This window comes from Chelonus insularis, unplaced genomic scaffold, assembly GCF_013357705.1.
Source record: "Chelonus insularis isolate UGA/USDA-ARS -01 unplaced genomic scaffold, ASM1335770v1 contig_70_pilon, whole genome shotgun sequence".
NCBI lineage: Eukaryota > Metazoa > Arthropoda > Insecta > Hymenoptera > Braconidae > Chelonus > Chelonus insularis.
Window position 1 is genome coordinate 871,192 of NW_023276716.1, and position 15,358 is coordinate 886,549.

At 31.6% G+C, this 15,358-nt stretch overlaps 1 protein-coding gene across 2 annotated transcripts in view; it reads left to right on the forward strand.

The window, feature by feature from the left end:
- The window catches only part of vg (vestigial), a 56,863-nt gene that overhangs the window by 29,972 nt on the left and 11,533 nt on the right, over positions 1-15,358 (forward strand). The window contains exons 2-3 of one of the 2 annotated variants that reach the window (XM_035089733.1): positions 11,334-11,541; positions 11,618-11,788. In XM_035089733.1, the coding sequence (XP_034945624.1) occupies positions 11,334-11,541; positions 11,618-11,788 (379 nt within the window). The remainder of the gene's footprint in view (positions 1-11,333; positions 11,542-11,617; positions 11,789-15,358) is intronic. The other variant, XM_035089734.1, reaches the window with a different exon arrangement.

A 15,358-nucleotide genomic window follows, 5' to 3' on the forward strand; every position in this document is an offset into this window, starting at 1 on the left:
TTTCAGATTTTCCACGACGATTTGCAGTGTCGTGGATGATAATTTGTTCGAGTAAAACGAAAGGATCTATACCGGATAAGAGGGAGAGAACAGCAGGTATACAGAATGCGCTCACTCTCCAATCGTCCTCAGGGATCTCTCGAAGGCTCTCGAAGAATCAACGTCCTTGCGGCATCAAACGCGCCGGCTTCCACTGCGTCCTCGATAGCAACGGGGCCAATGCGATGCGATCGGTAGCATGTTTAAAAAAACGAAACACAGGCGAGAAAAAATATTACAACCGGCCTATATACAAGATACACGATTTCTAGTGTCCACCAACTATCTTGAGAAACTCGATTAGAAAACACTTCGTGGTAGCCTCGGACGCGTTTGTTCAATAATTAATCGATTCACTCATATGCCCTCGAGCTAAGGATATTCGTGCAATATCCGCTCATATTTCTATCACACTGCACACTCATAGACATGCTTTTTATTCCTATTCTATTTATTTATTCAATTATCGGATCAATAACACATTCCATGCTCTTTTTAATTAAACTCTCTGGAATAAAGAAGACATTTTTCATTGTCATTCCTCTGTTTTTTTTTTTCTTTTTATTCTGTTTTGAATTTCATCGGTTGAGGAGAAATTTTTGTGGAAATATATTTATTGAGATAAAAGAATACGGGGCATAACGACACCCCGCAGCGAAACGACCTTTTTGTTAGATTTGACAACTAGAAAGGTATTATAGGGATCTTTAGTTTCGTGAAAAGTTAATTTAAGAGGAACTAAATGAGGAGTTTTTAGGTTTGTGGATTTTAGACTACTGATGGAGAAATTATCAGAAGGTTGACTTTTATTAACGTGTGTTTGATGAATTGTGTAATGCTTTGCTTAGAGAAGGTTTGTTGTGATTAAGAGAGAGGCAAACTGGGGAGAAATAAGATGATAGAATTTGGTGAGAAACCAAAAGATGTGTGAATATAAAAGGAAAATTATTATATCATTTAGAAAAAAATACACTTTTATCTTAATTCCAATGTTTTAATTATTTTATTTAAAAAAAATTTATTTTTACTTAAATAATGAATTTACAGAACATTTTTCAATATTCCTAAAACTGATTCCTGTTTTTTTAATTGTTAAAAAATGAAGAAAAATAGTAAAAGACTAGGAATATTTATTTGTACCTTTTTTAAACATTTGTTTTGATTGATCAGTCATAAAAATATTTTAAAATAAAAGTTTTATTTAGAAAAATTATCTTAATTTGTTTTGAATAAATTGAAATTCATTTTTACGTTTTTAATCATTTATAATTAATATTACTTTAAAAAAAATTCAATTTATTGATGTGAAAAAGAAAAAATATATTTTCACAACTGAGTTATTATCGATAGTTATAAATCAATATTTTTATCATATCAAATATCTAAAGTAATAAAAAATTTTTTGTTTCTTTAAATAACTTTGCTTCTAGATTTCAAAATTATCTTTCAACTAAAACAAATTATAATATAAAAAAGCATGTTCTCAATTCGTTTTGTCCCTCCCAAAACACGTCTTTTTCATTCCACTTCAACCCAAATCATCTTTCTAGAACTGCTTCAAGATCCATCTCAACACATCCATTTTCACGGTTTAATTTACAACTCCGAGAAATTCTTTACAATCTACCTGGCAACCGGAAAGCATGCACGCTTGCATAAAAATTATCTAGATCATAAAATTTACAGTGGAACAAATGAAAAACTCATAAATACACGAAAAGAGTATTCCAAGTCAAAAACAATGAAATTTTTATCAGGATCTGATATTGGTTGATACAATGTCTGGGTAAACTGATTTCACAGTGCATTTTTAATATGTATAATGAAAGAATTTTTAGGTAAAAATTACTCTTTTATTTAGCGTAAACTGGAGAAAAATCATAGTAACAGAAAAAGTCTAGTACAATAAATAGTAAAAATTTTATTACACATTCCAATTGTGATATTTTATATTTATTTTTGTATAGTTTACAAATTTGATTCATAATAAAATTTTAATAAGAAAACATTGTGACGTATCCTAATTAAACAATTCCTTATTACCATTTTCGTACCCGAAGTGACAGTCGACTATATATTGCAGTAAAATTGATAATTCCTTTCCCTCCGTGAACCCATTTTGTGATAATAATTACTTAATTGTAGGTGTGAATTACTCTTAAAAAAAAGAAAAATTAGAGGAAGGTGGAGTAAAGTGGAACACTAAGAAAAAATGTAAATCACAAAAGAAATCAATTTATTAACAAATATTAATCATTTTCAATGCATTAATAAATTGAAAAATTGATAAACAAACAGCGCAATAAGGGTTTTTAAACTTTTATAAAAGTTAATTAAATTTTAAATATATTATAACATTATTTGGAGTGTTCCAATTTGCCCTCCCTTCCCCTACATTTTATTTTTGTATTTCTTTGTCATAACTATTGTTTTTGTGTGGACAATGAGTCTTATGTAAATCTGTCAATAGTTTTACTTCTTGGTCTATTCTTGGATAAGTCCATAAACACATTAACCATCGTTAATAAACTTGATTAAATTTTTATTAAAAATTTTGATCTTCAATGGAGTATTTTTCCTACACTTTCGATTTTCAGTTTACTCTAAATATAATAGTGTTTATTAAAAATGTTTACCCAAAAAATTTTCATTGTCCATAAAAGAAACCAGGACAAAACATTCATTTCATTTTTTTTTTATCTGTATAGACACAAAGAGGTAGATTATATTATGCATAGTTGAAAATCTTTAATTTATATAATGTTTGAAGTAAACTACATTACTTTACCTTATTTCATATTCAAATGTCAAGATTTCACGCATTTTTTTACTCAAAGGGCCACCTTGCTTCGGTTCCCTCTGCTGGAAGAAGAAATGATAAAGAGAAACAAAAAGGAAAAGTGTATATTAATCAGTTAATCAATAAATTAACAAATATTAATGAATTTTAATAAATTAATAAATTTTTCTGAGCTTTCCACCTTGCTCTCCTTACTTAGTAATACAAAACCATGCAAATATGCACTACATAAAATTCACCATCTTTTTTATGCTCTAACTCCATGTCAGATCTTACTAGTCGTTATCGTCATCTCCATGAGAACAGTGGCCATATAATGGTCTTTCAACTGATGCGATCCTCTCACATAAATTACAGCAAGTTAATATTCCAACATTTCCATACGTCCTTGCTACCACATCAGTGGGACATTTCTGTCATTCCTCATTCGAGTACTTTTATTTACCGTCCTCCATGCATAAAGAAAGTAAAAAAGGCCATTCTTCTTCTATTAGAGATGTATATTTGTGTATAAAGGTCATGAAGGTAAGCATATTTACGTGTAGGTCGAGATTTATTAGAGAACGGTAGTCATTAGCAGTTTTAGAGGACAAGTCTGCGGTAGGTAGATCAGTCCACGATTAAACGTATCGGATTAGAGTTGATAAGAAGCTCTCGACACTGCTTTAATTACGTCGTATCTAGAAATTTTACGTTCGTAATATTAATTTTTATCGTTTATTACCGACAAAAAGTGATATGCCTCCTTTTTAAAGATGAGGAGAAATTTAATAATAAAATAATTTATTTTTTCATCTTCACCAGTGCATTTATATTTTCATCATTTCATCAAATTAAAAGAATATTTATTAAAAAAAGAGATATTATTTTTCATTATTAGCCGAGTCATCATGTGAACCATCTATCTGTCTTATCTATATCATTTTTTACTACTCCACGGTCAATAAACGAAATTTTCTTGTTATTGTCGAGAAGAAAAATTAATGCATGTAATTACTTTATGATGGTTCTTTTTAAAATTGATGATGGGATTTATTTCGTAAATTTAAAACGTCAGTTCTCAAACAAACTTAATGAAATTTATCCACAATGATTACACTACTTGGCGCGCAAAATAAAACTAAAAGTCTATATAATTAAAGTCTTACATCAAATGAGTAGTAAATAAACGTAGTTAAATGTTCTTAAAAGAGATACCGACGTTAAAAATAATACCGCATAAAAGGCAAGTATAAATTTGTCAATTCACTACATTGATTGTATATACCTGTCTGTATATATATCTACGTATACTTAGCGAATCAAAAAGGCGACTCATTATACACACGCTAAAGAAAAATGTATGCATGTCCTCGTGCGAGAACATACGATGAATATTTCAGGGAATTTCTCAAAGAGCCGCGACAACTTTTATCTGTCCGCGATCATCATTCGATAGACATTAGCGTAACAGTCGAGGGCTAATTGATGTCATCACTTTTTTTGCATTCGTCTCAACAATTTAAGAATCTCACTTTCCTCTCGATAACTTTATTCAATAATTCAATATTTTAATTAAACAACGTATCATTCAGTGACCAGTCTACGACTAAAATTAGCAGAAAGTGAAAATTTTATAAATTAACATCAATTAAATGACAAGTAGTTCATTAGCAAGTAGTTGAAGGAATAAAAATTTTTTTTCCTACCTTTTAATCTGATATTCTTTTTTTAGACAATCGATAAATTGTTTTCTGATAAGATATAAATATCCACATTGTTTTTGTGGAGTTTGTACAAGCTTTCTCCTGCATTACAGTAATTTTAGTTGATAACAATCATTTACCATTTCTCTTCATTGGAGAATTGAAGCCTAATTTATTGTTTTTGCTCCTTACAATAAATATAATTAATTAAGAAAATAGATTGGTTTGTAATCACATGTGTGACCATTCAAATAAGGATTTTAATGAGCTTAAACAATTAATCTTTTTTTTTTTTTGTAGCACATTGTAAAGTACACTGAGAAAAAAATTTACTTCATTTAGAAAATATTTCATTAGACCATTAACATCAAAATTTCAAATAGTTGCAATGAAATATTCCTTTGAAATTATGAATATTTGATTAAAATCATTAAATGAATAAAATGCCATTTGTTTTCCCGCAACGACAAAGTGTGTTTTTGATAACATTACTATCAGTAGATCGAATAAAATATTATCTTGAGAATACTCCAAGTTCCTCTCATTGAGGACATTTATTTCATTTTTTTTTAACAAATATGGAAAACAATCATTTATATTGATAGAACACACAGTATTTATTCAGAGGAAAGTAACCAAATATAGGCTACCACTTTGTTTTTGCCTCAAAAATAAAAAAGTATTGAAAAATTAACCATTTATTGACGTCAAAATAATCACACATAAATTTTCAAAGAGGTAAGCAACAATCATGTTCTTAATATTATATTATAATATATTATTTAATTGAGCTATTAACAATTGTAGGTTTTCGAGAATTGTTACTAGCCCATATTAAATCCCTAGCCCACATTTAGTTACTTTCCTCTATATTTTTATTTAATATTGTCTCCTAAAATCAATACCATTGTTATCTTTAATAATAATAATATCTAAAAATCATGAAAAATTGTTGAAAAATGTTTAAATGAATTGAATTTTTTTAGTTTCCATTATCTTTATTGAACTATCATTTATAATTTTATTTATAGTTGATAGAAAAAATCATGATGTTATTTTTAATCAAATCAGGATAATAATAAAAAAAAATTTATTGCAAATAATTAATGTGTATAATTTAAAAATTTATCTTATCATAAACCGAACAATATTAATATTAAAAATAAACCAAGTGGAATTTAAGTGACTGTGTACTTGAAAAAAAAGAAGAAATTTTGCAATTAGTTAGAGATAAGCTGTTTCATTCTGGATAGTTATATTCTTTAATCATAAAATAAATGTATAAATGAATTAAAAGCAAAATAATTTCCATTTTTATGTCATTTATATTACCTTACAAAAAGAAAATTATGACTTTCCTTTAAACAAATCAATTTTCTTATTCATTGGTATCTTTTATAACTAAGTAGAAATTTAAAATCGTAATATATAATTATTCAAAGTCAATAAAAAATTTTAAAAAATCATACACTACTACTTGTATAAATTTTTTCTACTCATTAAATAATAAATTAAACTTTCCCTTACTATATTTCAAGCTTCCACAACACACCAAGAATATTATTTAATCAAGTAGCCATATAAATTAAATAGCCAGCAATTTATTAACCAATCATAGGCGAATAAATCACAACTTCATAATTTTCATTTGACAATCGTTACATCTATTACAACATTAAATGAAAAATTATTGCAATTTGTCTATTTGTCCACCTGGTATATTCACTAATGAACAACGATTTAACTAAAAGCAACTCATTCGCAGAGCTTATCGATATGTTCGCTTGCGGCTGTATTAAAGCAAGTAAAAATAAGAAAAGAAGAAAATGAAAGAGCCGGATTTCTCTCATCTTCAGTAAAGATAGGAGAATCATGTCGACGAATGGTCGTGTCCAGCAAACAAATTGCAAGATACTCATGGTAGCTTGTTACCAACCTCCTCCGCCTTTTTTTCCATTATTTTATCTCGTTCGTCCAGTCAACTTCCTTTCTCCTTTTCACTCTCTAATTGTTTCTTCCTTTCTCTATTACATGAAACTCTAAGCTCCTCGACCACTTTTTCCTCAACTTAAATCCCTAGAATATTAATCATTTTCTCGCATCTTCAACGCATTAATTAATGCACATCCGCTTGTTTATTTATCAATCTTGGACGAGTGATAATGATATTAGTTATGCTGGGATGACGAAAAAATGGTTGGTGATTATTTTTGGATTCATCATAGAACAGAATGTTTATGAGACGAGAGAGAAACGAAGAAGTCGGGAGGAAGGAGGAAAAAAGGTAGACTAGTGAAGAAGAGAGAAAAGAAATGAGGTAGCAGCAACTTGTTTGTATTTTGGAATGCTTTGAAGAACCGCGAAAGGACCGACTTGCCGAATTTGTTGATGTATGTCTTCTTCAGGAAAAACCTAGTCGCAAAAATTAGAGATTATTTCAATATTTCTAGACTTGTTTTTATTTTTAATGTATTGGAATATTTAAACTGTAATGTCAACAAAGAAAAATAATAAAAATATTTCTGAATCAGACTTTGAGTTATTTGGGATAAGGTATGTAAATTAATGCCAAACAAAGATTAATTTTTACATAAATAATTTTATTCTCGAAGTTACAGTTATAAAAACATAAATTTGATAGTAATTGCTCCAAAAAACTGGACTTTAATAAATACTATTATCGGAATTAAATACGTTTAGTCATCTAAATCAAAAATTGAGCTTCAAAGTTTATGCTTACATTCAATCATAATAACAAAAAAAATATATACAAATACAAAATCTACAAATTTAACAAAATTTTCATTGATTAACGTCCAATAAAGTTTTCAGTTGATCATCATCATCAATCATCAATCTCAATCACATTATAATAAAACTCATGACTTATTGTCAGGCAAAGAGATACAATTACAAAAACCGTTCGTGTGAATATGATTAAATATTTATAATATTTTTTTTCATAAAATCACGGAGATTACAATTCAATAATGATAATAACAAAAACAAATTTTTAAATGACTGTAACAAATACCAAAAAAAAAAAATAATTAAAGAATGCAAAATTTAATTGACCAATGAGAAAAGCATAACTAATTTATTCGTGCGCTGGTTGGTCAATTTTATTTTTAAATTTTCGAAATAAATAAAAATAAAAATTAAATAATTTTTTACGTTATATTATCAACTTGAGGCCGCACGCTCAAAGAGCGCGTTGTGTATTTCTAGTTTAATTTAAAAGTATTCAGATAAAAGTGTTTTTTTTTTTACTATTCTATACAAATTATTGAGTAAAAATTACTATAACAATGTGGATGAACTAAGGGTAAGTTAATAATTGTGATAAAATTTACACTGAAAATTAGAAGTGTGATTTCAATATTAAGTTCTCATATTTAAACTCATAATTTTTTAGTCATTTTTCATTTCTTTCAAAATGTGTTAAAATTTATAGTTGGTTTATGTCAACTTTGCATTAAATACACTTGAAGGTAATTATTTTAATTTTCACCAGAGTTTTTGGGTAATTTTTATCACAGTTCATGACTTCTTCCTAGTTTATCTGAGCTGCTAAAATAATTTTAACTCACCTTTTTATTTTGGTCGACATCAATTAATTATTGATCATAATTAAAGAAACGAATTCACTATTTTTTAGAAAATATTTTTAAAAAATATCCTTTGCATCATGTCTTGTAATAATATCCCAGAATGTTGTTTGATGAACGATTATTTTCATGACGATATAATAATTATCGTTGGAAATTAATTCATTATCTCTGATGACTATTTTTGATTTGAACTCATAAAGATAAAATTTACACTTGCAAAATAAACAATAAAATAATATATATTACATTAAACTCATCAGAGCCACGTGTCTTACTCTCATCGTTCTTCCCAAATGATCGGAGCATTGAACGCACGCGTAAACGACTTAATTGTTACGCACTTTACAATGTGATTACAATATTTTAAATGTATCATCATCTCCAAACTTTTTTCGAATGAGATTTACTCGTTGACAATCCATCTTTGATGATGTACCGTCTAGTGGAATGTCGGCTTAAAGTTTATTAGAGCAGATAATGATAACATCTCGAAGGCGTATCTGGTTTTGTGTTTTTCATTCTGATACTCGTGTTCTTTATTTACCGCGTCACTAAAACTGAGGAGACGAAGATAAAGAATATGCCCACACTCCCACCGCGTCATGAAAGACATACATCACCGTCAACTTATTTCTGCTGCAGCTCAGCCACTGCTTATGTATCAGCGTAATTGGTTAGGCGGACTATTGCCAGGTCCAACATATGCATCAAAAGGTTTCTTGTTCAACTCAAGACTCCAACTAAATGGACAACAAGAAATACATCTGTACAGAAAACATATTGTTACAATATTTACCATAGATATGTGCTCTTTATTTTTTTCGCCAGCGATCAATGAATGGAGAATGCAATTATGAAAATAATTAGCAGTATTGATTGATTCATTTTTATTTGTACACTGTAAAATATTTATAGTTGGAGGAACAATAACGTACCCTTTAGATTATTTATCTAATCTTTGAAATTCATAGTATTGTTATGATATCAATATTTCACTTACTCATACAATTAAGATAGTTATAATAGCTATCTAACTAATTAGAGTACGCATGAGGATTGATGTGACAACAATCTAAAGAAAAATTTGTTTACAATAAATATAATGGAATGATACAGTTAAAATGATTCATTGAGTTCGCTAATTTGAACTTGTTGAATAAAAGTTAATTTAAAAAAGGTATTAATCATTTTTTATCGAAAGAAAATTTAATTTTTCATTACAATTCAAGTAATGATGAATATAATTTTTAAAATAAAATAACTGATGGAATGTAAATATGAAACAGCACTGATATTGATAAATATCAAGGAAAATAAAAAAAAAAACACCTAAATCATGATGAAATCTTAGCTGGCAATATCTCTTTGTCTCATTTGCTGCTTCTGCATCTCCACTATAGTCCATTCGACATGAAACTTCATCAGGATTGGTGCATTCAGCTCATAATTCATACACGCCCAACTCACTGTCTTGCTAAAGACTCATTTTGTCGTCCAACGTTGCTTTCATATAGGCTCTAGCTGCCTGGAGAAATGTACACCATGAGAAAAAAAATGTGAAAAATTTCAATGAAAAAAGCTTAAAGTGTCAGAGATAAAACGTCAGATTCAGTATACGTCCAGGTGTCGGCAGTTAGCAGGGAGACAAACTGCCGCCCACGGAGCTTTAATCTTGTCCACAAGCAGACTTGAGACAGGTGAGAGATATTTTTAGAAACCTGTCTCAATGTGTGTATACAGATCGTGGAAAAGTGTTGAGCCTAAACCTGCCACTTAATCATCGCGATTGTGTATCTGCTGATGACACTGACTCGAGTTACATCTCTTGCATTGCCTAGTATCTAACAATGTGTCTTCGGATGCCTGAGGACCACCTTTCGACAAAGTTACGCGTTCGGCATAACCACCATATACAGTCTGAACAGCAGCTGTTGTAGGAAAAATTTTGTCTGGAATGCTGTGACCCACAGTGGTATTTGCATCCTCACAATCTTACGAATAGCTGGCATTACATCCTATTTGGTCTCGTTATGATATCTGCTCATGTTGGATTATGTAGTGAAGACTCGAATGCTATTTGCAATTGGCCGTTGTCCTTCCATTTGCCCTCCAATCTCTCATTTCCTCCCCTAATTCCAAGAGGTACAATGGACGCCGTAACTATGCGTTCGATGAAACTCTCCATCTCCTTTGGTCCCTTTATCTCTTCCGTTATAGTCACCACAACCACTCGTTTCTACGTTCCAATGAAGATGGATGCTCGGACGTGACTTGAACATCGTGATCATCACATTGATCGTTTTTCCTAAGAATTCACAAGCATCAGTTGCGCTTATAACACTTGAAATTGCTTTTCTACTGCGTGTGGAAAGACACTAAATCATTCAGGAATTTGGTCAAAACAATCTTGAGATTCTAATGAATGTTTGGTGTTCTTTTTTTCTCATTCAATTCAGAGTTTTCAAATAATTCCAACATCTCATTTGCTAAATTAGTGATACATATTTGAAGCTTTCGTAACAGTCATTAAGTATATTAAAATTTGGAGGATAAAAAATGAGGGATTTATGTATGTTAGATGTTGGGATTATGTTGTTGTGAATTTTTCGTCAATTGTAGTGATAAATTCCATTGTTCTTTGAGATAATCGTGGTTTGCACATTCTGATCCACAATGGACAACTAGTATAATGTTTAGGAATATAACATCTAATGGCTTATTTTGCTTGGCCAGATGTGCATTCTTCGTGAAGAAGAGATAAGATCCAATAAAAGAAACATTTTCTTGTGTTGTTTATTGTGTGAAAATATTGGATTTTCATCTATAAAAGATAATTAATCATTAAAAAAAAAAATTAAATTAATTCCTAAACAAAATCATTTTTTAAATTATTTTTAGGATTTTAATGAATCATAAAAAAAAGTAAGATCAGAGTTTTCCTTTACTAAGTTTGATACTCTTTCTTACTGCAATTACTTATTGAGGTTCAAAAAATTTATTCAACTGCAAGACCAAAATATTTTTCAAAACTAATTCTCATAAAATAAATTATGCTTCAATTCCAATTTCATTTGGAAGATTTTTATCTTTAATTCAAACTATGAACCTTGTGTTTTTACAAACTAATAAATTTAATTAATTTCCAATTAAAGGTTACATAAATTCTTGATGATGAATAAAAATGTTGAATTTTTTCAGTTAAATGTTCATCAACGATCCCTTGAAGCAGCCGGCATAGAGTTGTGTGCAGCAAGTGGAAGTGTCCCACAAGGTCAGCCCAGTAGTGCAGGATCAGTAGGGTCTGCACCTAGTCCAGCATCACCTAGACCAACCCCACAATCAAGAGCACCATTAGCAGCTACATCCCAATCTTCAAGAACCCTAGACGATGACCGATCGACAGATGGTAAATTTATTATCCATCACCACCCTAATGTCACCTATCAAGTTTTTTTTAATGCTCTCATGGTCAAAATGACTAGTTTCATTCTCCTCAGGTGTGGGTGCAGGTACAGCTGACGACTCGGATGATGGTGAAAGTCGGGCACAATACGTCAACGCAAATTGTGTAGTCTTTACACATTACCGGGGAGATGCGGCTACTGAAGTAGAGGAACATTTCCAACGTGCTTTGGCACATGACAAAGTCAAAGGTTAGTTGTAAATTAAGAGACAAGATAATAAAGCATTCGGATCATTTTTAAAAGCAACTTTGGACATTTAGTGAATGGTAATAAAGTGTGCCATTAGCTTTGACAACACTAACAAGCTCCTAACAATTGTTTCGGCATCGTGCTTGGAGAGTTAAATCCCGGGTGGATATTGAAAAGAGGGTGGGGTGTACAAAGAAGACAATGAAAAGTCGTAGAAGCAGCAACAGAAGAAGAGAAGCAGAAAGAAGAAAAAACGAAATAAGCGGGTGTTGTAAGGGGGTTTGGCAGGCGATCAGCATTGCGGCTATATCGGTATCGTTAAAGGCTGCATTTATCCGGCCGCAACTCAAGATCGGTTCACTATCCTGCTTAGAATTCAAGACAACACGACCTAATTGTTACGTGCCTCTTATTCTTCTTGCGCTGCTCGATTTTTCTCTCTCACTTTATCCTTCTTTTTTCTCATTGCTTCCTCCTTTTGCTGGTTCTTTTCCCGTGCACGCAGCGGCGGTAAATTAAGAGCTTCTCGTCTCTCGCAAGCCACAAAGTGGTGTGGAAGAGAATGAGGAGGAGGACGGTTTTAGCTTGTGGAATGTTGAGAGTGTAACGTACATACAGGGTTGGAGAACTGTCAAGACCCATGCACGGCCTCGTATTCGCCTCCGGAAATAATGAGACCCTCGAACGATCGATGAAAACATCAAAGAGATTTAACAAAGAATTTCCTCATGGCTGCAGAAGAAGTGTGTGCTGATATGTTTGTAAGTCGTCTAGATAAATTCTTATGCACATGAACGTTTTCATCGCTAGTTCTCAAGGAGAAATATTGCTGGAACATTACACTAAAAGATTGACCGATGGATATGACTGTGAATTAAAGTAATAAATAAACTAAAGCGTTGACGTTTTGTGGATTTTACGTAAATATATCTAGTTGGGTAAATCGAGAAATATGCTAGTGTTAACATTTAACCACTAATATCTCAGAGTCACGAGAGAGTCATTTCAAGTACGAGCTTTAATCTTGGCCTACGATTAATTGTTAAGAGTCATTATTTATTTTACTAAGGATATGACAATTATTTATTATCCAGAACATTCTCTTCTTTTTCCTTAACTTATTTCTCTTTCATTTTTACAGTCAGCTTTCTTTTTAAGTGACGTTTATTCTTTTTCACGAGTGAAGTCTAGGAATAAAAAATTAATTTGCACAGTAAAATTCTTTTTCTGAATAATTGTTGGCAATTATTTGTTTTGTTGAATTATTAATGATTTGATAAACATTCAGGAAAAATAAATCCGGGCTTCATTTGCATAATGTTAAAAGAATTTCTCTAAATTTGAATCTACTTTAAAATATTGTGCTTTTAATATACTAGAACAATTGATAAAATTTAATTTTCATTGGTGTTAGAAGTGTGAAGTATGTAAAAAAAAGAATCCCATGTAATTTAAATAGAATAATGATTCATCATTAATACTCATTTTCTTTTCCACTGTATTTTTAGTCACAAAGATATTTATTTAGACATTTTTACACTCAAAACAATGAAAAAGTTGATCAAAGTTCAATTTGAAATTTTCAAAAATAATAAATTTTGGTGATAATTAGATGGATTATATTAAAAAAATTAAATCATTAATATAAGAAATAAATTACTTGATAATTAAAGATCTCTTTTTAATACTAAAAAGAAACATTTACGAGAAAAAGAGCCTTTCAAAACATCACCATTTTAAACTTATAAAACAGAAATTTAATTTTATTCCAAAGATTATTCTATCTATCTATTATAGATTTTATAGATTAAAAGTATTTTTAGATTCCACTCAAATAAAATTAAACAATTAATTTCTCTGTAAATTAACAAACTTCTGTCTCGCCTCAACCTCCCCAATTACTCAATCTAAACATAAGTTCTGCAGAGTCCAATAAATTTACTTTTATCAGCCAAAGTAACAAAATTAATGCAATTTCATTTCATCCATATCGACAAAAAGACGATATTACAAGCTACAAGATGTTAAGCTCAATTGAGAATACCCAAAATACTCCTGGGTGGTATATTCCTCTCTTCTCCATTTTCTTCCTTGTTCTATAAACCATCATATTCATGAAGCACATTAGAGCATCATCAGCATCAAAACAATAATAAAGTTAGAGTAAATAAATTGAGCATGTCGTTCTGCTCTGTAACGTCAAATTAACGCCTTTACAACACACTACAACAGACAAGGAGGAGAGAAGTAAACCTAGCGAACGACAGAAGCTGCAATTACTTGACACCCGGGAATACGTCGCGACGGCAGTGCGTGCACTCTTCAAAGACACCGTGACACGCGGAACAACGCTCTAAATCGGAATAACAAGCCATCCAGTCGTGCTGTGACATCAATTTCGCGTTGCGAGTTTACGTTTTGACGAATCGCTTCCACACCACAAAGCAAAAAGACCAAGACCTCGTGTACCAGTATGCATGAACACTCTCGACATCTTTATAATAGCTATCTTCTGGATCCATGCCAAAGAACGTCATGAATGATGAATCCGATGTGTCTAGCAATCTGGCTGAATGTAAATATGGCGTTCAATACAGGGATAAATTTTTGCAAGTTAAATGAAAGAAAAAGGAGGAAGAAAAAAGCTTACTGAACCCACCTGGAATAAATGGCGCCAATTAAATCCAATTGCCAGGAAATAAAGTTGAAAAAATGTAGGAAATCAATAGACGTCATTAAAGGGCGTGAATGTGAATTTGAATTAATCAGGGAGAGTAGTTATCCTTATCGGGAGACATCTGTTGTGGTTGACCTTGGTGAAGGGGTCTCTGGATGTAAACGTCAATCGCTGGTGGATCAGGTTAGTCTGTTGGTTTTCACCAAGTATTTTCTTCTTTCTTTGCATATATCCGCCTGATGGCTGCATGTTGTGCTGTCCTCTCTTGGTTTGCGCGAGACTTCGGTGCCTGGTACACAGAAGAAAGCCGCCTGGAGACCGACACTCTGTTTCTTTAATTGCGTTAATAAATAAAGGACAGTTGTCGACTGCGGCCTCGACAGAGATCGCGAGAGAAAGGAGAGGGAAAGGCAAAGATATGCTTGTTGGGGAATAAGAGAGAAAAGATAGAGATACTAGAGGAGGAAGAAGAGGAGGGTGAAGAAGAGGACACGCAGAATAAGAAAAAAAAAACAAAGAAAAAAGGAATATAATGAAAGTAAAGGCGGAGAGACGACTATCTGGCATCTTCTGGTCGTAAGCAAATCGCAATATTTAACGCGATAGTTAGTCCTGGTGGAGGGGTGCATAGTGAGAGGATCTATACTACTGATGTGCCGGTGTGTATGGTCGGTGGAAGCCAATTCGCAAGTTGCGGCGCGTCCGAGAAGCATATTTCAAACGGTTGGAGCATCCCCAAGACTCCCTGTGCCTGCATTCCATCCGTGGGAAACAATGCGGAGCCGGCTTCTTCGTTCTTTAGACGTGTCGCGGGTGGCTATCCTCTCCCTACCTCTCTCTTTTCGACTACTCAGCGAATTACAATATCGTCGTCTGTAAATCCGATGCGTCAC